Genomic DNA, 22,679 nt, shown 5'->3' on the forward strand with positions numbered 1-22,679 from the left:
AAAATAATCTGGGAGGTGGCCTTGTGGCGACCACACAGGGTCCCCAGACGGTTGACGGCCTATTGATCCCTGTGCCACCACTGTGATCGCTTCCCCGCTGCCACCAACCCATTTCTCTCGGGTACACACTGAGTCCAGACAGTTGTTAACATTAAACCAAATAAACAAGTTTATTTTATAAGCATTAACAAGTTTATGGTTTCAGATAATTTTTCTTGTCAGTTTCTTAACCTTAGTTTCTTTACCGGCCTATACCTTCCTAATACCTTCTAACTGATTATCCCAGCTGTTTAACTGACTCCTCTTAACAGATTCTCTCACTCTCTCATATCAGACTAGCCCAACCCACAGACTTATCCTCCCTCTCCCTTCTCTAACTCCAGATTCACTTCCTAACAACTCTAACTCCTCCCCTTGGGTTCCTATTGGTTAATCATTTTACACTTAGTTAACCCTTTCATTATGACCGAGTATGATGTCACACGCCTAGGAGGGCAAACCCCACAGGCCTCCTTAAATATTTTATGGGGGGGGGGAGACGCCTAGGTCTTTAGGCATTGGCACCTATTCCTATACCTACAGATCTCAGGATGGTTACAACATACAAACACAAAACACCACATGTTAAAAAGGCATTAGATGTCAATCAGCCAAAGGCCAGGTAATAAAGGTGCGGATTTCTTGGCTCCTAAAGCCGTATAATGGTTTTCCCGACCTTTGTATGGATTCTTTTATGGGAAGTGAGTTTGAAGCTTTGACTGAAGCTCTTTCCACATTCTACACACTGATAGGGTTTCTCCCCTGTATGAATTCTTTGATGGGAAGTGAGAGAGGAGCGCCGACTGAAGCTCTTTCCACATTCCACACACTGATAGGGTTTCTCCCCTGTATGAATTCTTTGATGGCAAGTGAGTTGGTCCTTCTTCCTGAAGCTCTTTCCACATTCCACACACTGATAGGGTTTCTCCCCTGTATGAACTCTTTGATGGGAAGTGAGATTGGAGCTCTTCCTGAAGCTCTTTCCACATTCCATACACTGATAGGGTTTCTCCCCTGTATGAATTCTTTGATGGGAAGTGAGATGGGAGCTCTTCCTGAAGCTCATTCCACATTCCACACATTCATAGGGTTTCTCCCCTGTATGAACTCTGTGATGGGAAGTGAGACTCTGGCTGTGACTAAAGCTCTTTCCACATTCCATGCACTGATAGCGTTTCTCCCCTGTATGAATTCTTTGATGGGAAGTGAGATGGGAGCTCTTCCTGAAGCTCTTTCCACATTCCACACATTCATAGGGTTTCTCCCCTGTATGAACTCTGTGATGGGAAGTGAGACTGTGGCTGTGACTGAAGCTCTTTCCACATTCAAAGCACTGATAGCGTTTCTCCCCTGTATGAATTATTTGATGGCAAGTGAGATGGGAGATCTGACTGAAGCTCTTTCCACATTCCATACACTGATAGGGTTTCTCCCCTGTATGAATTCTTTGATGGCAAGTGAGATCGCAGCTCTTCCTGAAGCTCTTTCCACATTCTACACACTGATAGGGTTTCTCCCCTGTATGAACTCTTTGATGGGAAGTGAGACTATGGCTGTGATTGAAGCTGTTTCCACATTCTACACACTGATAGGGTTTCTCCCCTGTATGAATTCGCTTATGGGAAGTTAGACCGGAGCTGTGCCTGAAGCTCTTTCCACATTCCACACACTGATAGGGTTTCTCCCCTGTATGAATTCGCTTATGGGAAGTGAGACTGAAGCTGTGACTGAAGCTCTTTCCACATTCTACACACTGATAGGGTTTCTCCCCTGTATGAATTCTTTGATGAAATGTGAGAATGTCCTTCCTCCTGAAGCTCTTTCCACATTCCACACACTGATAGGGTTTCTCCCCTGTATGAATTCTTTGATGGGAAGTAAGACTGTCCTTCTTACTGAAGCTCTTTCCACATTCCACACACTGATATGGTTTCTTTCCGATGAGATTTTGTTGATGGGAAGTGGAATGGGAGCTCTGACTGCAGCTTTCTCCACACTCTAAATTTTTACGTGGCATCTCCTCTCTGGGGATTTTATCTTGGTCACCTTTGTTCTCGATTTCCGATTCATTACAATCTGCAATGGAGACAAAAATGGGTTAGACACTCATGAACAAATGGAGAAGAACTGAAGGAAGTTGGGCTTGTGTTCATTACCTGTGTTGTTTGTCATTAACCAACATATTTATAATGAGATTCTGATGTGTTGTTGAATGTTGCTTTGTTTGATATACAGTATTGGTCAAAATTGCGGAAGCCTTTTGGAGAAAAGTGTATTTCAGAGGTTTGATGGCAAAAACTCTGATTCTTTTGGAGTAATATTATAAAATTATATATCAATGGAAAGATAATTTAATCAAGAATGCAATTCAACAAAGTTTGTTTAATTATCCATATTCTATGAAACATTATAGCCAAATAACCAGAAAAAGGAAGCACAACTTGCTTAGGTTGACTTTTGTCAGTGTGTTACGTGATTGCTAACAAGTTGGTTGGTTTTCTGTCTTCTTTCATTTAGTGAGGTTGAAAAACATAATAAAATTATAGAAATGGCACAAAGAGTTGACTGGTCACCCAGAAAGCGATGTAAAATTGTACTATTAAGTGAACAGGGCTACAGTTATGAAGAAATTAGAAGAAAGATTGGGGAAAACTTAACCAAAGCTGGCATTTCTATATTTTGGAAGAGGTATAAGGAGACTCAGTGACAACAAAATCAGACCGGTAAAGGCAGGAAAAGGTGCACAAAGGCAAGTGACGATTGAAGAATGGAGAGACTGTCCCTACATGACAGAAGAATATTATCTGGGTGTATACAAGATGACATGGCACAATGTAATGTGAAGTTGAGTGCAAGGACTGGTCTAAATGTTAGAGTTCTAAGGAAAAAGCCATTGCTATCTCTCAAGCAAAGCTTGAAAAGATAGGAGGAGGAGGAGGAGGAGAGTTTGGATTTGATATCCCACCTTTCACTCCCCTTCAGGATAATAATAATAATAATAATAATTTATTATTTATACCCCGCCCATCTGGCTGGGCTTCCCCGGCCACTCTGGGCGGCTTCCAAAAGGAGTCTCAAAGCGGCTAACAATCTCCTTTCCCTTCCCCCCCCACAACAAACACTCTGTGAGGTGAGTGGGGCTGAGAGACTTCAAAGAAGTGTGACTGGCCCAAGGTCACCCAGCAGCTGCATGTGGAGGAGTGGAGACGCGAACCCGGTTCACCAGATTACGAGTCTATCGCTCTTAACCACTACACCACGCCATGACTAAACCCTTGTTAAGTGGACAGTGGAACAATGGGACAGTGTTATTTGGAGGGATAAGAGCCAAATCTCCTTGCTTGGTAGTGATGGCATGAAATACGCGAGGAGAAGAATCAGAGAAGATTTACATCCTACTTGCATTATACCGACCATGAAACACCCAGATAGTGTGATGATCTGGGGTTGTATGGCAGCAAAAGGTGTGGGCAGAATTTGTGTCATTAATGGGAATGTAAATGCCCCAGAATACATAAATGAAATACTTTAGCCCAAACTGAAGTGTTCCGCAGGTGATCTTTCAGAGATACTGAAACATATTTATTTATTTTTCTATTTCAACAAGATTCAGCTCCATCTCATGTTGCTGCTGTGTGCAAACGGTGCTTTCAAGATAATCCTATTCCACTGCCATAAGGGCCTGGGAATAGCCCAAACATTAACCCAATCAGAAATCTATGGAGCCAACTAAAGCAATCCAGCAATAAAGCCCAATTAACAGAGGCAATAATTCAGTCTTGGTTTCACATTCTTACAGGTGCAGAACTAAAAATTTGGTTCACTTCATGGGAAGGCGTTGTGAGGCCGTAATTAAAGCTAAAGGTTACCAATGGTTACCAAAGGTTTCACGTTTTTTCTTTATGACTGCTGTTCCAATAAATACTCCTTCATAAAAGTCATTACATTACATTCTTCATTAAATTATCTTTCCACTGATATATAATTTTATGGTATTAGTCCACACAAAAGTGGTGTTATGAGCCATCAAACCTCAGAAATACACTTTTCACAAAAGGTTTCCACAATTTTGGCCACCAGTATAAGTTGTTCATTTTAAGTTAATGTTCTTTTTATATGGCATCAGAATATTATTATATTAATATTAATATTATTATTTATGTTTCATGTTTATATATGTGTTGGAAGCCGCCCAGAGTGGCTGGGGCAACCCAGCCAGATGGGCAGGGTAGAAATAAAAATGTTCCGGAGCTGACAGAGGCTGGAATGTATGAAAGCAAGCAAAGAGAGATAAGGACACTGGAATGTGAGCCGGAATGTGAGAGGGAGGAGGGGCAGCCGAGTGGCAGAGCTTCAGAGAACAGAGAGCAGGCAGCAGATAGCAAAGATCCACAAAATACCAATCTTAGCTCAGAGACAGAAGGGGAGAGGCCAGGAATAGCTAGCCCAAAATCTCGAAGGCGCGAAAAGGTCAGTGAGAGGAGGGGAAAAGAGCGGAAGCGAAAGGGTTTTTTCCCCTCTTGGAAGAAGAGGAAGGGGCGGAGTTTAGACTTGGCAACTGCAAACTTGAAGTCAGACACGGAGTGAAAGAGCTCCGGAGTGATTTATGTGTTTGAGCAATAAACCCGAGATAATTACTGCCAGTGTCTCGCTTCTGTGGGAGAGCCAAGCCATTACAAAAAATTATTATTACTACTACAGTGCTACCTGTTCTGGAAAAAATTAAGTTTGTAAACCGAGGTACCACTGTATCATCCTCATCACTGCTACTGCTACCTGAGATTCCATAAGCCTAGCTCTTCTCTGGGATGGATTTTGTTTGGCCCGGCCATGGCATCCCCTCCATCTCCATTGTCAGTCCTTGTTATGGCTTGGTCGTGAGACGACTCTGGCTGTTAATAATTTCAGATTTATTGCTAAAACAACAAACTTGGACGGAGCTCCTCTACTCATCGTCCTCCCCACAAGATGGAGTTGCCCGGACTCAGCTCCTCCCCCTTCCCCGGCACGGAAAGCCCCCGCCTTCTCTTCCAGTATCTTTAAATTTGGCAGAGAATGCTTCCTGCATTCCAGCGTCTGACTCACTCCTGTAGCTCTCACACAGCTGTCTGTCACTCTTGTCTCTCTTTTTCTTCTCCCCTTTGTTCAGAGCTCAGATGACAGTTCCTCTCCCCCTCCTCTCTGCCTTCCGCTGCTAACTCTCCTCTCCCTAGGCCTGCTTCTTCTCTGGCTGGCAGCACCTGAGCTTCGCTGCCAGTCGTCTCTTTGGTCAACCCAAGACTGACAGCAACAAAAACAAAAACCTGAAGCTACTTAGCTTTCCTAACAATTCTGAAGCTGACATTGAAGATGGCCTGGGAAGTTCAGACCAGCCCAATTGTGGTAGTAAAAGGAATAATTTGAGGAAGACTGTTCAAAGAAAAAACTGTAATTTACTCTTTGTTGTAGGGGTGTTAGGTTCCCAGGTGTTATAGGGGGCGCTGTTGAGCTCTGTAAAAATGTATGAGGTTGGTCCCATAGAGGTATTTTTTGAATTTCCAGGCAGATCTGATGATCCCACAGGGAGCCTTACCAAGAGAGGCCAATATCCCACAATTCTCCTCCATGACGTCCTTATGCAGAGCTCTCTGGTCAGGATCCAGCAACACCCACTCCTTGTCCGTGAAGCAAACAGCAACATCTTCAAAGCACACTGGACCCTAAATGGAAAAGGGAAATGTCCTCCTCTGAGACAGCAGAAATATGATTTGCTACACAAAGCTATATTGTTTCTTTCCTGTTAATAATAATAATAATAATTTATTTATACCCTGCCCATCTGGCTGGGTTTCCCCAGCCAGAACTCTGGGCGGCTTCCAACAAAACACTAAAATACAATAATCTATTAAACATTAAAAGATTCCCTAAACTGGGCTGCCTTTAGATGTCTTCTAAAAGTTTGGTAGTTATTTTTCTCTTTGACATCTGGTAGGAGGGCATTCCACAGGGCGGGTGCCACTACCAAGAAGGCCCTCTGCCTGGTTCCCTGTAACTTGGCTTCTTGCAGCGAGGGAACCGCCAGAAGGCCCTTGGCGCTGGACCTCAGTGTCTGGGCAGAACGATGGAGGTGGAGACGCTCCTTCAGGTATACTGGACCAAGGCCATTTAGGGCTCTAAAGGTCAGCACCAACACTTTGAATTGTGCTCGGAAACATACTGGGAGCCAATGCAGGTCTTTCAGGACCAGTGTTATGTGGTCTCGGCCACTCCCAGTCATCAGTCTAGCTGCCGCATTTTGGATTAGTTGTAGTTTAAGGGTCACCTTCAAAGATAGGCCCACATAGGGCCAGGGGGGGTCTGGAGTTGTGGGGGCTCCTAACTTTGGAGGGATTTTGAAACATGCTTTTAAATACTTTCTGGACTACAGTGTTGACTGTGGAGAATGGGCTGATCTGTGGAGGGGAGACTGAGATATTCTTGGGTTGGAGTCTCCCCGAGACCTACTCCTCAATGAGAAAGGAAAGAAATTAAGAAAAAGATCAACAAAAGACAAGGTAAAGTGCAGGTATAAACAAGAAGAAGATCTGCAGAAGGGACATGGAAAAGACTTAAGAGCCTCGGACATAAGATCACCAGGTTGATGGACTAGATGGAACGGACAGTAAGGACTGACATAACCCGAAACCAGGAAGAAGAGATGAAGATTGGAAGAAAGTTCTTAAAAATTTATTTTGAGAATTAGTGTAAAATCAATAAGTGTTAGGAAAAATGTTGGAATGAAACTATTTGGCTTTAGTAGAAATGATATAATGAGTTATGTATAAATAAGTATTAAGTTTTAAGGTATTTTATGGTAAGATAAGGTTAAAATAAATTAAGGTAAACTGAATGACAGAATATAGTCAAAGATGGAAAGGATTTGCTGAGTTAATTAATAGGTTTAGACCGTTAAGATAAATTATTCAACAAAATTGAGAAAGATGGAAAGAATTTGCTGAAACAATTAATTAAACTAGAATACAGAAAGGGAGATGTGAGGAGGTCAATGAAACAAGCAAATGAAAGATAAAGATATGGAATATTGGATGTGTGTTTTAATGTTATTGTTCTTTTTTGCTGTATTGTTTTATTGGTTTTTATGTTTTACTTTTTTATGTATTGTAATTTTTGTGGTTTTCTTTTCTTCTTTTTTCTGCAAATTTTAAAATTATAATAAATATCATTTAAAAAAACAAAAAACAAAGATAGGCCCACATAGAGCGCATTGCAGTACTCCAAGCAAGAGATAACCAGAGCATGCACCACTCTGGTGAGACAGTCTGCTGGCAGATAGGGTTTCAGCCTGTGTAACAGATGGAGCTAATAAACAGCTGCCCTGGACACACAATTGACCTGTGCCTCCATGAACAGCTGCAAGTCCAGAATGACTCCTAGGCTGCGCACCTGGTCCTTCAGGGGCACAGTTGCCCCATTCAGGACCAGGGAGTCCCCCACACCTGCCTGCCTCTTGTCCCCCCAAAACAGTACTTCTTTCTTGTTAGGATTCAACCTCAATCTGTTAGCCGCCATCTATCCTCCAACTGCCTCCAGACACTCACAGAGGACCTTCACTGCCTTCACTGGTTCCGATTTGAAAGAGAGGTAGAGTTGGGTGTCATCCGCATACTGATGAGCACCCAGCCCAAACCCCCTGATGATCTCTCCCAGCGGCTGCATGTAGATGTTGAAAAGCATGGGGGAGAGGACAGAACCCTGAGGCACCCCACAAGTGAGAGCCCAGGGGTCTGAACACTCATCCCCACCACCACTTTCTGAACACGGCCCAGGAGGAAGGAGCGGAACCACTGTATGACAGTGCCCCCAGCTCCCAGCCCCTCAAGACAGTCCAGAAGGATGCTATGGTCGATGGTATCAAACGCCACTGAGAGATCCAGCAGAACTAGGAAACAGCTCTCACCTTTGTCCCTAGCCCAGACCAAGGCAGTTTCAGTCTCATGAGGCCTGAATCCTGACTGGAAGGGATCCAAATGGTCCGCTTCTTCCAGGCATGCCTGGAGTTGTTCAGCAACCACTCGCTCAATCACCTTGACCAAGAATGGAAGATTTGAGACTGGGCGATAGTTAGCCATATTGGCAGCATCTAAAGATGGTTTTTTAAGAAGCGGTTTAATGACCGCCTCTTTCAGCAGGTCTGGGAAGGCTCCCTCACAGAGAGAAGCATTCACGACCCCGCAAAGCCCATCGCCCAGCCCTTCCCGGCTAGCTTTTATAAGCCAGGATGGGCAAGGATCCAGGAGACAGGTGGTTGGTTTCACTCGTCCAAGCAGCCTGTCCACATCCTCGGAGGTAACAGATTGGAATTGATCCCACGCAACTTGACTAGACAGGACACTAGCACTCTCCTGCCCCGGCCCTGCTCCCACGGTGGAGTCTACCTCTTCCTAAATCTGAGCGACTTTGTCTGCAAAAAACTTTGCAAAATCATTGCATGAGATCACGTGGCCCATACTGGGCCCCGATGTAGTAGGTGGTTCCGCTAAATTGCAAACCACCTGAAAAAGTCTCCTGCTGCTGTTTTCCGCAGATGCAATTGAGGCGGTGAAGAAAGTCTTCTTCGCCGTTGCTACCGCCACTTGGTAGGCTCAACATTGAACTCTAACCCGTGTCTGGTCAGCTTCAGAATGAGTTATCTGCCACCAGAGCTCTAGCCATCTCAGCGATTGTTCCCTCAGATCCGTGGAAAACCACGGGGCTGTCTGGGCTCCATGCAATCGGAGAGGGCGCTTCGGAGCCAAACAGTCAATAGCCCTGGTTAACTCCGCATTCCAGCAGGCCACCAGGGAATCAGCTGAAAGGCCATCAACATGGGATAAAGCATCCCCTACCACTCTCTGGAAACCATTTGGATCCATTAAGTGGCGGGGGCGGACCATCCGAATCGGTCCCCCCTCCCTGCAGAGGGGAAGGGTAGCGGAGAAGTTCAGTTGCACCAGGAAGTGATCTGACCATGTCACTGCAGCCCCCCCTCTCCGCCCACAAGGCCTGGGTTGCTGTGTGTAAGTGAAGCCTGGTGGACAAGCAGCGGCAAGGACAGGCCCATCTGCTTCAGCCAACCAAGTCTCTGTTACACATGCCAGCTCAAGTCCTCCATCCATGATCAAGTCATGGATGGCAGTGGTTTTATGAATCATTGACCTGGCATTGCACAGCAGCACCTTCAGGTCATGTGGGTATCCCTTGCTGATTCTAGTATCCGTCCAGTCAGGACCAGACCCGGAGGCAGGGATAGTCCTCAAACAGCGACTAAACCTGCCTCCTCTGTAATGGCATGCTCTGGTCTTAACACCCCCCCCCCACAAAAGTAATCAAAAAGGAAAAAAGAAAACTTTAAAAAACATTTTAAAAAGAACATTGCGCCGCTCCGAGTCCTCCTGGCCAGCAGGAGCAGCAGCAGCAGCAACCGTCCTTATGAGGCTTCAGGCCCCGCCCTGGGCCAGGTGGTGAGTGGCAGGAGCAGGGCCCTCAGGCACTCACGCAGGGGAGTTGTTTCAATAGGATTGCTTTGCTGCACATTTTATTTATGGATGCTTATTTTATTCTGAGTTTTAATTATGGGAATTCGTCTTTGTGCAAATAGGTTGTACTCCACTTTGTGTTTTCCAGGTCATTTTGCCTACGCAAGCATTCCAGTTTGCCTGATGAAAGGGTCCACTTTCTCCTCTCCTCCTGAAATGTTCTGGGGAGTTCCCTCCTAATGCCCTAGAGCCAAATTCTAGGGGTTCATGGGGGCATAGAGCGGGAGGAATGGGGGGCAAGTCCCATTTTGCAGCCAATGGGGCTGGTTAGGTGAATCCAGGCCACTATTTGTTCTCATTTGTCCACTGCTTAGAAACCAATCTGAGCATTCAGTGATCTATTTAGAAATCAAATAAGCCTCTGTTGGATGGCCATCTGTCTTGGATGATCTAGCAGAGATTTCTGCATTGCAGGGGGTCTCCTGGCTCTGAGAGACAAGCAGGGAGGGTGGCTTCTAGCAAAAGGAGAGGGAGCCACCGGTGGCTCCTCCTTCTCCTGACTCACCTCTGCCTCTCGACCTTCCTCTCCCACTCGCCTCCTTCCTCTTCTGCCTGTGATTCTGCACTGCATTCTGCCACAGTGTCTCCCAGCTCACTAAGGCCTTTAACCCCTTTAGGTTCTGACACCTCCTCTTCCCAGGCTTATCTCTCTTCCCCCTTTGATTTTGACTTCCTTTGACTTCCCCTGACCTGATCTGGTTCCACAGCCGCTGCTTCCCTTCTGCCCCCATGAAAAGATGGATCAGGAAGTCTTCCTGGGATCACTCTGTCACCTGCAAGAGATAAAAGGTAACCAGGACGCCAGGAGTGCCGGCTTCTCTCACAGGTGAAACAGGGCATCTCTAACTACACATGGGCCTTTGAGAAAGCCTTACCTGCTGAGAGCATTTGGACGTTTGTGCCCATTTCATATGTTAGTTGTGCAGAAATACATCTCCCCTCCTCTGGACCCTTCTTCCCAACTGTCTCCCCCCAAAACAAGATGAAAAGAACCCCCAGATGAGTTGGAAAACCAACAGAATGAGACCAGACAGAGAAAAACCATCTTCCTCCCTACCCAGTGGCCTCTCTCTGGTGTCCAACGGAGGCCTCTCTGCCTCACAGGAATCCAAGTCCATTTCTGCAAAGAGATCCTTTCCCTGAAAATAAACAAGGATTCAAAACAGAGAATGGTGAGAAATATTAGAAAGAGAATGACAAAGACTTGAAGGGTGTGAGATGTAATTCCATAGATGCTTTCCCAGAAAATGAATGGGCCATCAGCAGACCATAATGGGATGTTCTCTGTCCTGTTTGGAGCCCCTTGGGAGTATGCAGAGGAAAGTCTCTCTCACCTGCTTTCTCTCCTCTGCCTGACTCAGGAGGAAACCTTCGGCCAGGGCCACCGCCTGGGAACTGGTCTCCGCTCCGCAATCCCTCACCCAACTCTCCATCTCCGGGGGAAGGACAGCCAGGAACTGCTCCAAGATCACCAGGTCCAGCATCTCAGCTTTCGTGTGCCTTTCCGGCTTCAGCCACTGGTGGCAAAAGTGGTAGAGTCGGCTGCAAACCTCTCGGGGTCCTTTGGCCTCCTGGCAGGAGAACTGCCTCAACTGTTGGCTCTGCACCTCTGAGCATAGAGTGTCCTCCTCACCCAGGATCTTCTGCACTGGGTTTTCCCAGAATTCTCCACTGCTCCCAGTTTGGCTGGCATGGCCTCTTCCTGCTTCGGGGCCAGCTGAGTCTCGCTCATCCATCTGTGCTCTCAGGAAGCCTCTGAGAGATCGGAAGAAATCCTTTGGTCTTTTGACAAGTTCTGTCTGTCGTAATGAGAAGCTCTAGCAAATCCTACAAAGAAAATACATTGCTCTGTTACAGAATTTGTAGGCCGGGGGGGATATGGTTCCCTGAGCAAGCATGGATGAGTCTTGCTGGGAACCAGGGCTGGACTGCACCGCATCCGAAACCATGAGCTATCTTTTTGAAAAGAAAGAGGAGGAAGAGGAGAAGAAATAAGTCTCTCGCCTTCTAGCAATGCAAAATGTGGAGGCAACTGAAGGGATTTCTGCGAGATTAATCAACCTGGTTTCTGCTGCCTTCCAGTCAATGCATGAAGTCAGAAGCGACTGACAAGCAAATTGTTTGTATCTTGTGAAAAACGGATGTTTGGCTCTAGTGGGCGTTCTCACCTGGGGGTCCTCAGGAGTTGCTCCCCCCCCACTCCCCTGCTTCTGTCTCCTTTTCTTGCACTTGGACTCTCTGCCGCTCTCCAGACAGACTCCTGGGGTGGGGTCCCTTTTTATTTGCTCTGAGGGCCAGGTATGTATCTGATCAACCCCCTGAGGGCCAAGTGAGCAGGCCAAAGACATCTACCTTGATATTTAGCTGGGTAATTTATCATTATTGTTACTATTATTATTATTATTATTCTGCTAGATAGCTTAACACACGCACAGCCATTGATGCCAAGGTCCCTGGAGGCTCGGTGAGTAGCAGCGCCCATTTCCGGATGCTTTGCCAGCAACAATCCCTTGGGTCAGAGAGGATGTGGTCCTGGGATGCCATGCTCTGGGTGCGAGGGGATTGCTGAATTGGCCTCCGTGGGGAGCTGCCCTGGGAGACGACTGGGAAACAGGTCTGCAATGCAGCAGCCAGACTATGAACTGGGATCCCTCTCTTTGTTCCTGGCCTTTCTCTCCCACCTTTCCTTCCTTCCTTCCTCCACGTGGGGTTTTCTTTTTTTGGGGGGAGGGGCTTGTCCACCTCCCCGTCCAGCTTTGGAAAACCATTTGCACGTTTCCTCTGTTGCGCAATGAGGCTGAGCGATGTCACACAGAGTTAAAGTCCCAGGGACTCCTTTGTTTAAAGAAGGGAGATTTTTTTTCTGAAGGGGGGGGCGGAGGGCCAGATGAGTTTGGGATCCTCTGATCTCCAGGAAGGAGAGCGTGGCAGACCTGGCCCCTCCCGGATCAGGCCCCCCAGGCATCCTCCCCTGCTGCAGCCCTGGGATCCCCCCCCCCGTCTCCCCACTGCACCCTCTGGGGGGAGAGAGAGGAGACTCACCAGATCCCGGGAGGGGACAGCGAGGCAGCCCTTGCAGGGGAGACCCCAAAGCAAGGGAAGGACTGGGGAGGGAGGGGCCTTGGCTCTGGAGGACCTGGCCCCCTCTCGCTTCCTGGCCTCTCTAGGAAGGCAGCTCACTTCCCTTTAACCCTTGCCAAGCCGAGTCCCTCCAGCTCAGCCCTCTCACGCTTGGCAGAACCTCAGATTTCTATTATTTTTTATGGATTAAGGGGGGGAACTGCCACCCTGGCTACGCCAATGCCCAGATATCATTTGGGGGTGAGGCTCTTGGCTGGACTCTGAGCATCTCCCTCCCTTGGGCGGAAGCCAGAGGAAGAGCTTGCAGGGAAAAGGGCTTTTCAGGAGGCAAGGAAGCTCCTCCTAGATTTCAGGAGTGGAGAGATAGGAGGGGATCCCAGGGTCATCTAGTCCAACCCCCAGCAATGCAGGAATCTCCGCTAAAGCATCCATGGCAGATGGCCGTCCGATCTGTGCTTAGAAGCCTCCAGGGAAGGAGAGTCCACCACCTTCCAAGGGAGACCTTTCCCCTGCCCAACTGCTCTTAGATGTCCCTCAAGGCAGCGGGTCCTGAGTTCTAGCCCTGCTGAAACCATTGCACTGGCTGCCAATGAGGAACCATGCGAGGTTCAAAAGAAATAAATCCTATTCTCATCATAAATGAGTAATACTTTCTTATGCATGAATTTATTCTAATAAAAGAAGTATGCCATTTCCCTTTCCAGAAATGCTTAATTGCTAATTCAATGGACTGAAAATGGATGGTTGCTGTTATTATGTTTTGGGAAGCTTTTAATATTGGATGGACTATTGTATTTTGTTATTTTTTTGGAAGCTGCCCAGAGTGGCTGGGGAAATCCAGCCAGATGGGCGGGGTATAAATATATTATCATTATTATTATTAATTGATTAAATTGATCAGGTGAGTTTTCTCCTTTCGAAAGAGGGAGGTGGAATCTCCACGGTTGCTAGTAGCATAACGTTGAAAGGCTAGTGAAATATGGGGAGCCCTAGAGCATCTGCTTGGCATGCAGAATGTCCCAGTCAGTGTAGACCAGGGGTCCTCAAACTATGTCCTGCACGGCCATTTCAGAACCCGCCAAGTGTCCAAGGCTGAAAGCGTTTTGCCGCCCGCTCAGTCAGTCCCCGTGAGGTAAATGCCACAGGCGTGGTGGCGGCTCTACCAATGGAAGGCCAGGGGGTTTCGCCCGGGGACGGGGAAGTGTTGTCTTTTGGCTTGAAGAGCGAAATTGAGGTTGGCGGAGGAAGGCAGACTTGGATCAATTCGGTTTCGTTACGTAAAGGTTTACTTTAAAGGTGGGAGAAGGAAGTATAGTCCTATTTTTGTGCATGGAGCAGCGGTATTTCCACTCATGCGGTTTACATGCTCTGAAAGCTGGGATCTGTTTTGATATTTAAATTTTTAAAGGGTGGAATGGAACCGGATATTGGCCACCTTGTTAGCCTGGGGCAGGGGTCAGCAACCTTTTTCAGCCGTGGGCCGGTCCACCGTCCCTCAGACCATGTAGGGGGCCAGACTATATTTGGGGGGGGGGGATGAACGAATTCCTATGCCCCCAAATAACCCAGAGAGGCATTTTAAATAAAAGGACACATTCTACTCATCTAAAAACACACTGATTCCTGGATCCGGCCCCCAGGCCTTAATTTGCCTACCCGTGGCCTGGGGAGCCACATTCTGTTTGAAGCAGGCCAGGATTAGCCCCCAAGGCCTGGGGTGTCTCTCCTCCCCTGCAGTAGGACTTTGAATCCAGGAGGAAACTCTTGGAATAGCCTTTCCAGGTGCTCAGGGACGGACTCACCTGTCCCCATGTCCTTCTCTTTGCAGATGTGCTGAGGTTGCACATCCCTCCCCCAGGGGTGAGTATTGGAGAGAACCAGAGCAGGGACTCAGACCTGCCCTCCTTGCCCCCCACTATGCTCTCTCGGAGGTGGAGAAGGGACTGACTTTTGCCTTTCAGCTGCTGGAGGAAGATCAGCTGTACCTGCCGGAGGTGATTCAGAACTGCCAGGCAGCTCAGCTCAGGGGGCTCCGAACCCTGAAGTGCTCCAAGCAGGAGACGGCCAAAGCCATCCTGGTGAGTGATGGGTGGTGTGGGGGACCCCCATGGGGAAGTGGGGGAGGGAGCGGCTTTGGGGGAGGGGTTGTCCGTCTGCCGGAGAGGAGGCCCCTACTGGCCTAGGTTCACGTATCCCGTTTGAAACGGGAATCATCTGAGGGACTTCCTGTAAACATCTGGGTCAGGAATGCTGTTCCTGGAATGGACAAACACACAAGACGTAACCGGCTGTGCATTCACATAAACAATACTATTCTATATATTCTTATCACAATATCAAAGGTTTATCTTCCACATAAACAACACATAAAGTGCAATAATATAGACGGAAGTCCCCAGTAAATCAGTTCATTCGAAAGACCAAATGTATGCTAATTTCTGTTCCACATACGTTCATAAAGTCCAAATTGGAGCCTATTACAGTTCCACAGTCTTGACAAGGACTTCCGGAATAATGTCTTTGTTTCGCTCTTATGGGCTTCATCCGTTGTACATATTCTAAGTAATATAAATGAATATAATGTTGTAATTCAACATATTTTAACAAATTAACAAACCTGTGTATGGATAAACTTTGTTTTACATTTGTTGTTTTAAAGGGGTCACTTAAAGAAGAAAACCTTGCAGCTGCTCATTGCTGTCACCTGTAGCTAAAATCAATGCTGCCCCTGTCTATATAAATTGTAAGACTTGTTGTTCTCCGAAGAAACCACTGTGTTAAAAGTTCTATTATCTTGATACTTCATATATGGTATGTACTTTTAAAGCACGATTGTTTATGTAATTTTAATTTGTTAAATGATCTAGTGGTCGATCCACAACTCTGGTCACTGCTCCCTGAGAAAAGCTCAAGAACTCTGGGCAAAGATAATGGGTAGATCACTGGCAGGATTTTTATTACTGGGAGTAGATCTCAGTCTCTTGGAAATTCTGGCATTGTGGCCATTTCAAGGTACTAGCACAACTTTAATTGCCACTCATCTTTTGTTGATATTAACTCATTTTCCAGTATTTTGCTATTAACATCCTAGCCACTGTTGTTGTGTAAAGAAACACTCTTTTATTTTCATTTGGTATGCTTATTGTTAGAATATCAAATAGGAAAGCTTTGGTTTTCTTTAAAATAAATAGCATTTATTTTATTTTATTTTATTTTACCTTTGGGGACATGTCCACCACATGTGGAATAAGGTTCCCTCATTTTGTCTCCATCTCCAACACTTATTGCTGATATTTATTTATTTTGACAGATTTGGATGGGGTCAGGTACCATCTAAAAATCAGATGGCATGTGGTGAATTTTGAGTCTTTTTTCATAATTTCCCCCATTTTTCATCTTCATTGGATAGCCACAATCGTGTGCCCATTTCACCATCACCTCCTTCACCTCCTAGTCCTTAAGGTTCCAGTCCAGTAACAATCTGTGTGGTTTTGATATCTTTGTATTATTTAATAATATTATTATATATATATATATATTAAAAAAACGCTGTTGTTCTGTCAAGTCCATTTACTTTTTGTCTGGGAAAAATTGATTAGCTGGTAATCTATCTTTTTTACTTTTGTTTTCCTTTAATATTTTTTCTTTATTGTATTTTTAGCATATAATAACAGTTGTAATTATATGGAAATGTGATAATAATATTGAAATGAATAAAATGCTTAACTCGCCAATATTTTTATTGTTTGCGGCTTCCCAAGAAAACTCAAGGAGATTCTCCCCTTTTTGGCTTTTACCTCTTCCCTTTATAACTGTGTCTTTACGTCCCAAAAGTCCTGCCCCACCCTCCCGCTTACAGGATATCCCTTCTACAGATGTCAATGCAGACCCAACGATGGAAAGCCCTCAGCCCAATTCCTCGTGACCACAAGACTATTTATTACCTGCAGCAACAACAACAAAAGACACCAGAGTGGCCACAGCTATCTCTTTCCAAAGGATATAGACTGACAGGGAGGGGGCTGACAAAGGGGAAAAAGTTGAATTGCAAGCACATTCTCTCACCTTTTAAACCTCAAGACTCTGTGCCCCAGGATTGAAAAGATATGTAAAAGATCATGATTGCCTCAAGATATGCAACTGATTATTTAATTAGTATGTCGTGTGTTATTATGTAGGAATGCTGTGTCTGACAGTATGTTATTTCCACAAAGGGGGGACCCAATTTTTGTGTATAATAGGCTACATCCACATCAAAGTGATGCACCTGATGACCTCTCTGTGCAGCAATGGCTAAGAGCATGCACAGACTTTCACTTCTGGAAGTAGGAGCATACACCTCAGTGTAAAGCAGCTGTTCCACTGTGTAAACCCTCTGGCTACCAGCCTAGCCTTGTACTGCGGTTCTCCAGTTGCTGTGGGTTTAAGACGGTAAACCCGGCGGCTGCTCACGGCCTGCTTGCCTGCTGGCAGCGTCGTGATGGAGAACACACCTAGAGACTCCATTGAGTTCATTTCCTTCTGCATTGCCTCTTGCCACTTCCTGGCTTCCTCTTCAGGCAACTTCTGAACTTCCTCAAAACTCTCTGGTTCACACTGAGCCACACCAATCCACACGCTAGTGACCTCAAACCTTTCAGGTGGTATTCCTTTAGTAGTGTGAGCTGAACACCTCAGCACAACCTCAGGTACCCCCTCTGACCCACTAGGGCCAACTAGTGTGTCCTTGCTCTCAGATAACTCCCCCTCTGACTTACTGCGCCTTCTGGATTTCTCAACTGGACTTGTGGGTGAGGAGGAGCACTCTTTGGCTCTAGCTTAACAGCTTTAGGAGATGCCCTTTCCTGTTCCTGCTCTGGGTTGGGACTCTGAGCCTCAGCAGCAGGATCAGTTTCTACCTTTCCTTCATCAGCAGTCAAGCAGACTCTCTGAAAGAATGTCTGGATTCCCAAGTATGCATTGCCACCCACTCTGCTCACAGAACTCAGCACTCCTGCTGACTAGAATCCTAGACTGATTGCCTTCTGGATAGGCAAATCTCCACCACTTGGTCCCTGGCTCATACCCACAAAGGATCATTCTCTGGGACCTAGAGCCACCCTTTCTGTGTTTGGCACAAGGACCCAAGCCTCACATCCAAACACAAAGAAGAAATGCACCTTGGGCTTCTTGCTGTGCAGCAGAAAATAGGGCGTGTCCCCTACTACAGAACTGTAAGAACGGTTCAGAGTGAACGATGTAGATTTCCACGCTTCCACCTAAAACCGCTGGAGCAACCCTGTGTCAAAGAGCATGGCTTCGGTTGCCTCCTGCAGCATTCTCTACCTGCATTCTGCAACTCCATTCTCCTGAGGAGAATTTGCTACAGTCAACCTGTGGTGTATGCCTTTCTGGCAGAAGTTCTGCAACGCAGACCTGGTGAACTCTCTGTTCCAACACTCTCCACCGCGATCTGATTGAAAGCTCTTGACCCGCAGTAAGAACAGTAGTTCTCACTGCCGTTATCCAGTCTTTCACCAAAGCAGCGGTCTCTCACTTGTGCTTCAGAGAGAAAATCCACCCATTTCTGGAATAATCACCCACCAGAGATAGCACAAATTTGGCTCCGCCCAGACTGGCAACTGGCATAGGGCCCCAAAGGTCTGCATGGACTAGCTCAAAAGGTTTTGTGGTTACTCTGTCAGACCTAGGATAAGAGCACGTCTGAACCTTGGCTTTCTTGAAGGCACCCTGCATTCCAGGTATTTGTCACATGCCTTCATCTTGCACCCCTCAGTGCACCCTGGGACCTTCTTCACGTACCCCCAGTTGATATGTGACATTCTCCGGTGCCAAACGCACCCATCATGAATGGGAAGGTTACCACACTGTGCTTGTGCATCCTCAGTGGGACCTTTACCTGCAATAGGCGTTTCTAGCACAAACAGCCTGTCTTTGCACTCAACACTGACCAGTTGTCATCCACCTCTGGAAATGGAATAAACATTATTTTCAAAACACACTTTGAACCCAACATGGACAAGAGAGGAAACAGAAAACAAACAGCACTGCATCTCTGGAACGACATAGGCCTCAATCTCCGCCTGTAAAAAAGAACAATAAACAGAGCCAGACATAGCGCTTGGAACCATCTGCAAGAGTTACACTTCTTCCAGTTTTCACAGCCTTGCAGTTCCACAAAAAACCACTAGATAGCGATGGCATGAGGTGGTGACTGGCCCCACTGTCAATCACCCAGCTCAGCACGTGGCCCTGGTCGCAGTTTTTCACTGTTGCCATAGCAGCAGCCAAATGATACTGTGACGACATGTCTCTGCCAGTTTCCTTGAGACCTTTTGAGGCTTGCCACGCTTGGCAGCTCCTGTTATCTGGTTGCCACAGAAAACGGCCTTGGAGACATCCTGTGGCTCCACTGGACAATTCCAAACCAGGTGGAATACAGAGCCGCACCGGAAACGTCGGGAAGAAAAAGCTTTCAGTTTCTTCTCTTCTCCCTTCTCCCTTCACCCCCACTCTTGGGTGCAGCACAGCCTGGACCTGCTCACCCTCCAGCTTTCTGCCTGTAATGCCTATAATGGCAGCAACTTTTTTAAAAAGTAATATTTTGAGCCCGTAGTTCAATTTCCCAGCAGCTCCCCTTGCCCCAGAGAACACTTCTAGCATTCCATCTCCTCTACCTGTGGCATTGTTCAGCAGTGGGGAAAGTGACCTCTTCACACCGGATGTCCATTTGGTATGGCCCTTTCCAGGTTTTTGCCTGCTCATCGTATTTGTCTTTCATTTGTTCTCCTATGTGTGTTGCCAGTAGAAGCCACAATTCTGTGGGTACTCTAGGTGGTGCAGAAAGTTGGCAGCTATTCCCTACACCCACAGGTCTCAGGATGGTTACAACATAAAAAAACAAATTAAAAACACAAAACACCACATTTTAAAAGGGCATTAAATGTCAATCAACCAAAGGGAAGGCCTGGTTAAAAAAGTGTGGATTTGCCTGGCTCCTAAATCTGTATAATGGTTTTTCCAACCTTTGTATGGATTCTTTGATGGGAAGTGAGATTCTGACTTTGACTGAAGCTCTTTCCACATTCCACACACTGATATGGTTTCTCCCCTGTATGAATTCTTTGATGTGAAGTGAGATTGTGGCTGTGACTGAAGCTCTTTCCACATTCCACACACTGATATGGTTTCTCCCCTGTATGAATTCTTTGATGGGAAGTGAGTTTGGAGTTCTGAGTGAAGCTCGTTCCACATTCCACACAATGATAGGGTTTCTCCCCTGTATGAATTCTCTGATGCTTAGTGAGATTGGAGCTCTGAGTGAAGCTCTTTCCACATTCCACACACTGATAGGGTTTCTCACCTGTATGAATTCTTTGATGGGAAGTGAGCCTGTGGCTGTGACTGAAGCTCTTTCCGCATTCCACACACTGATAGGGTTTCTCCCCTGTATGAATTCTTTGATGATAAGTGAGATTGGAGATCTGACTGAAGCTTCTTCCACATTCCACACACTGATAGGGTTTCTCCCCTGTATGAATTCTTTGATGGGAAGTGAGACTGTGGCTGTGACTGAAGCTCTTTCCGCATTCCACACACGGATAGGGTTTCTCCCCTGTATGAATTATTTGATGGGAAGTGAGACTGTGGCTGTGACTGAAGCTCTTTCCACATTCCACACACTGATAGGGTTTCTCCCCTGTATGAATTCTTCGATGTGACGTGAGATCGGAGCTCTTCCTGAAGCTCTTTCCACATTCGACACACTGATAGGGTTTTTCCCCTGTATGAATTCTGTGGTGGGAAGTGAGAGAGGAGCTCTGAATGAAGCTCTTTCCACATTCCACACACTGATAGGGTTTCTCCCCTGTATGAATTCTTCGATGATAAGTGAGAGAGGTGCTATCAGTGAAGCTCTTTCCACATTCCACACACTGATAGGGTTTCTCCCCTGTATGAATTCTTTGATGGGAAGTGAGATGGGAGTTCTGACTGAAGCTCTTTCCACATTCCACACACGGATAGGGTTTTTCCCCTGTATGAATTCTTTTATGGGAAGTGAGATTGGAGCTGTGACTGAAGCTCTTTCCACATTCCACACAATGATAGGGTTTCTCTCCTGTATGAATTCTCTGATGCTTAGTGAGATCGGAGCTCTGACTGAAGCTTTTTCCACATTCCATGCACTGATAGAGTTTCTTTCCAATGAGATTTTGTTGATGGGAAGTGGAATGGGAGCTCTGATTGCAGCTTTCTCCACACTCTAAATTTTTACGTGGCTTCTCCTCTCTCGGGATTTTATCGTGGTCACCTTTGTTCTCAATTTTGGATTCATTACAATCTGCAATGGAGACAAAAAGGGATTAGAGCCTCAGGAACAAATGGAGAAGAACTGAAAGAAGTTGGGCTTGTGTTCATTACCTGTGTTGTTTGTCATTAACCATCATATTTATTATTATGTTCTGAGCTGTTGAATGTTGGTTTGTTTAATATACAGTAGTGGTCAAAATTGGGGAAGACTTTTGGAAAAAAGTGTATTTCAGAGTTTTGATGGCTTATAACACCATTTCGTTTGGAGTAATATCATAAAATATCAATGGAAAGATAATTTAATGAAGACTGCAATTCAACAAAGGTTGTTCAATTAGCCATATTCTATCAAACGTTATAGCCAAATAACCAGAAAAAGCAAAACTTGCTTAGGTTGACTTTTGTCAGTGTGTTATGTGATTGCTGTCAAGTTGGTTGGGGGTTTTTTTTGTTCTTTCATTTAGTGAGGTTGTAAAACATAATAAAATTATAGAAATGGCACAAAGAGTTGACTGGTCACCCAGAAGTGATGTAAAATTGTAGCATTAAGTGAACAGGGCTACAGTTATGAAGAAATTAGATGGAAGATTGGGGAAAACTTAACCAAAGCTGGCATTTCGATATTATTGAAGAGGTATAAGGAGTCTCAGCAACTATAAAATCAGACTGGTAAAGGCAGGAAAAGGTGCACAAAGGCAAGTGACGATCGAAGAATAGAGAGACTGTCCCTACATGACAGAAGAAAATCATTTTGGTGTATACAAGATGACATGGCAAGATGTAATGTGAAGTTGAGTGCAAGGACTGCTCGAAATGTTAGAATTCTTTTTTTTTTTTATATCATATTTATTAAAGTTTCCAGAAATATAGAAATACAAAGAAAAAGAAAAAGAAAAAAAAAAGATACTTGAAACCTTACTTTCATTACCTACTTTCTGGGACTCTCCCCCTCCCAATTGTATTCCCTTTTCATTAATTTGGTTCTACAAGCTCTCACTCCCAATTTGAAGCTTAATTTGTTTAACCCACTATCCAAATTGAATTGTACAAATCTTACCACCGTCCCGCATCATTAACAAGAAAAGAAAAAAGATTTTCCCAAAGATCCACCCCAGTTCCTTCCACGAATTCCCTTTTTTAAACACGTCTGTCAGGGCTGCCTCAAGTCTCAGCTCACAAAAGACCAACGCCTTTCTTTTCTTATATACAAAAGTGTTTATTGCAGTTCATTGTTTGCTTCAGATCCGAGGCGCGCAGCCCTACGTCTGCTAGGCTTAGACCGCTGAAGTCCCTTCTGAATCTGTCCCCGCCCTGCACCAGTTTAAGAGGCTTGCGCTGCTCCACCTCTTTCTCTCTTTCCTTTTCCGCAGGGTCTTTCTGCCCACTGGGGTTTCGCCCCTCCTGGATTCCTCCGACGCGGAATCAGACTGCTCTTGCCCCCTCCTGCGGGTTTTGGGACCTGGCCCCTCCTCCGGGCTCCCTGTACTTCCGCGCGCCTCTACATTTGAACTTGGCGCGCGCCCCCAACCTCTAACTTTCCTTTTGACAGCTACGCTACTCCCTTCACTACTCCCCTCCCCTTCCGGGAGGGTGGCTTGCTCCGACCTCCCTCCTTTCTCTACTGCCGGAGCCGCCTCCCCTGATACACTGGAACCTCCACCCCCTTCGCTGCACTCTGGCGGGGAGGCTGGTCCT

At 46.0% G+C, this 22,679-nt stretch overlaps 4 protein-coding genes across 8 annotated transcripts in view; 1 reads left to right on the forward strand and 3 right to left on the reverse strand.

Annotated features, from left to right (window-relative positions):
- Positions 1 to 2,196, reverse strand: part of LOC308475315 (uncharacterized protein) — a 141,652-nt gene extending 139,456 nt beyond the window's left edge. The window contains exon 1 of the mRNA XM_081002393.1: positions 2,168 to 2,196. The gene's annotated coding sequence lies outside the window, so the exon portion shown is untranslated. The remainder of the gene's footprint in view (positions 1 to 2,167) is intronic.
- Positions 1 to 22,679, forward strand: part of LOC308475334 (uncharacterized protein) — a gene marked incomplete at its 5' end in the record, with an annotated part of 115,598 nt that overhangs the window by 62,835 nt on the left and 30,084 nt on the right. Inside the window, one exon of one of the 2 annotated variants that reach the window (XR_013985112.1) lies at positions 2,557 to 2,965. The exons of the other annotated variant lie outside the window; for it this stretch is intronic. Of the gene's footprint in view, positions 1 to 2,556; positions 2,966 to 22,679 lie in introns of those variants that run through there. 2 annotated transcript variants of the gene reach the window in all.
- Positions 1 to 22,679, reverse strand: part of LOC308475111 (uncharacterized protein) — an 81,128-nt gene that overhangs the window by 16,988 nt on the left and 41,461 nt on the right. Inside the window, exon 6 of one of the 4 annotated variants that reach the window (XM_081002027.1) lies at positions 143 to 2,115. The exons of 2 other annotated variants lie outside the window; for them this stretch is intronic. In XM_081002027.1, coding sequence (XP_080858153.1) covers positions 689 to 2,115 — 1,427 coding nt within the window. In that variant the 3' untranslated portion in view covers positions 143 to 688. Of the gene's footprint in view, positions 1 to 142; positions 2,116 to 15,056; positions 21,016 to 22,679 lie in introns of those variants that run through there. One more of the 4 variants, XM_081002028.1, reaches the window with a different exon arrangement.
- On the reverse strand, positions 8,750 to 12,729 carry LOC308475354 (zinc finger and SCAN domain-containing protein 31-like). The gene is made up of 4 exons (XM_081002467.1): positions 12,636 to 12,729; positions 10,928 to 11,420; positions 10,651 to 10,732; positions 8,750 to 10,366 (listed from the first exon to the last, which is right to left on the reverse strand). Exons 2-4 carry the CDS (start codon positions 11,327 to 11,329, stop codon positions 10,236 to 10,238), a joined length of 615 nt encoding a protein of 204 aa, XP_080858593.1. The 5' UTR covers positions 11,330 to 11,420; positions 12,636 to 12,729; the 3' UTR covers positions 8,750 to 10,235.

Source organism: Podarcis pityusensis (assembly GCF_964106645.2).
Source record: "Podarcis pityusensis genome assembly, chromosome: 4".
NCBI classification, from domain to species: domain Eukaryota; kingdom Metazoa; phylum Chordata; class Lepidosauria; order Squamata; family Lacertidae; genus Podarcis; species Podarcis pityusensis.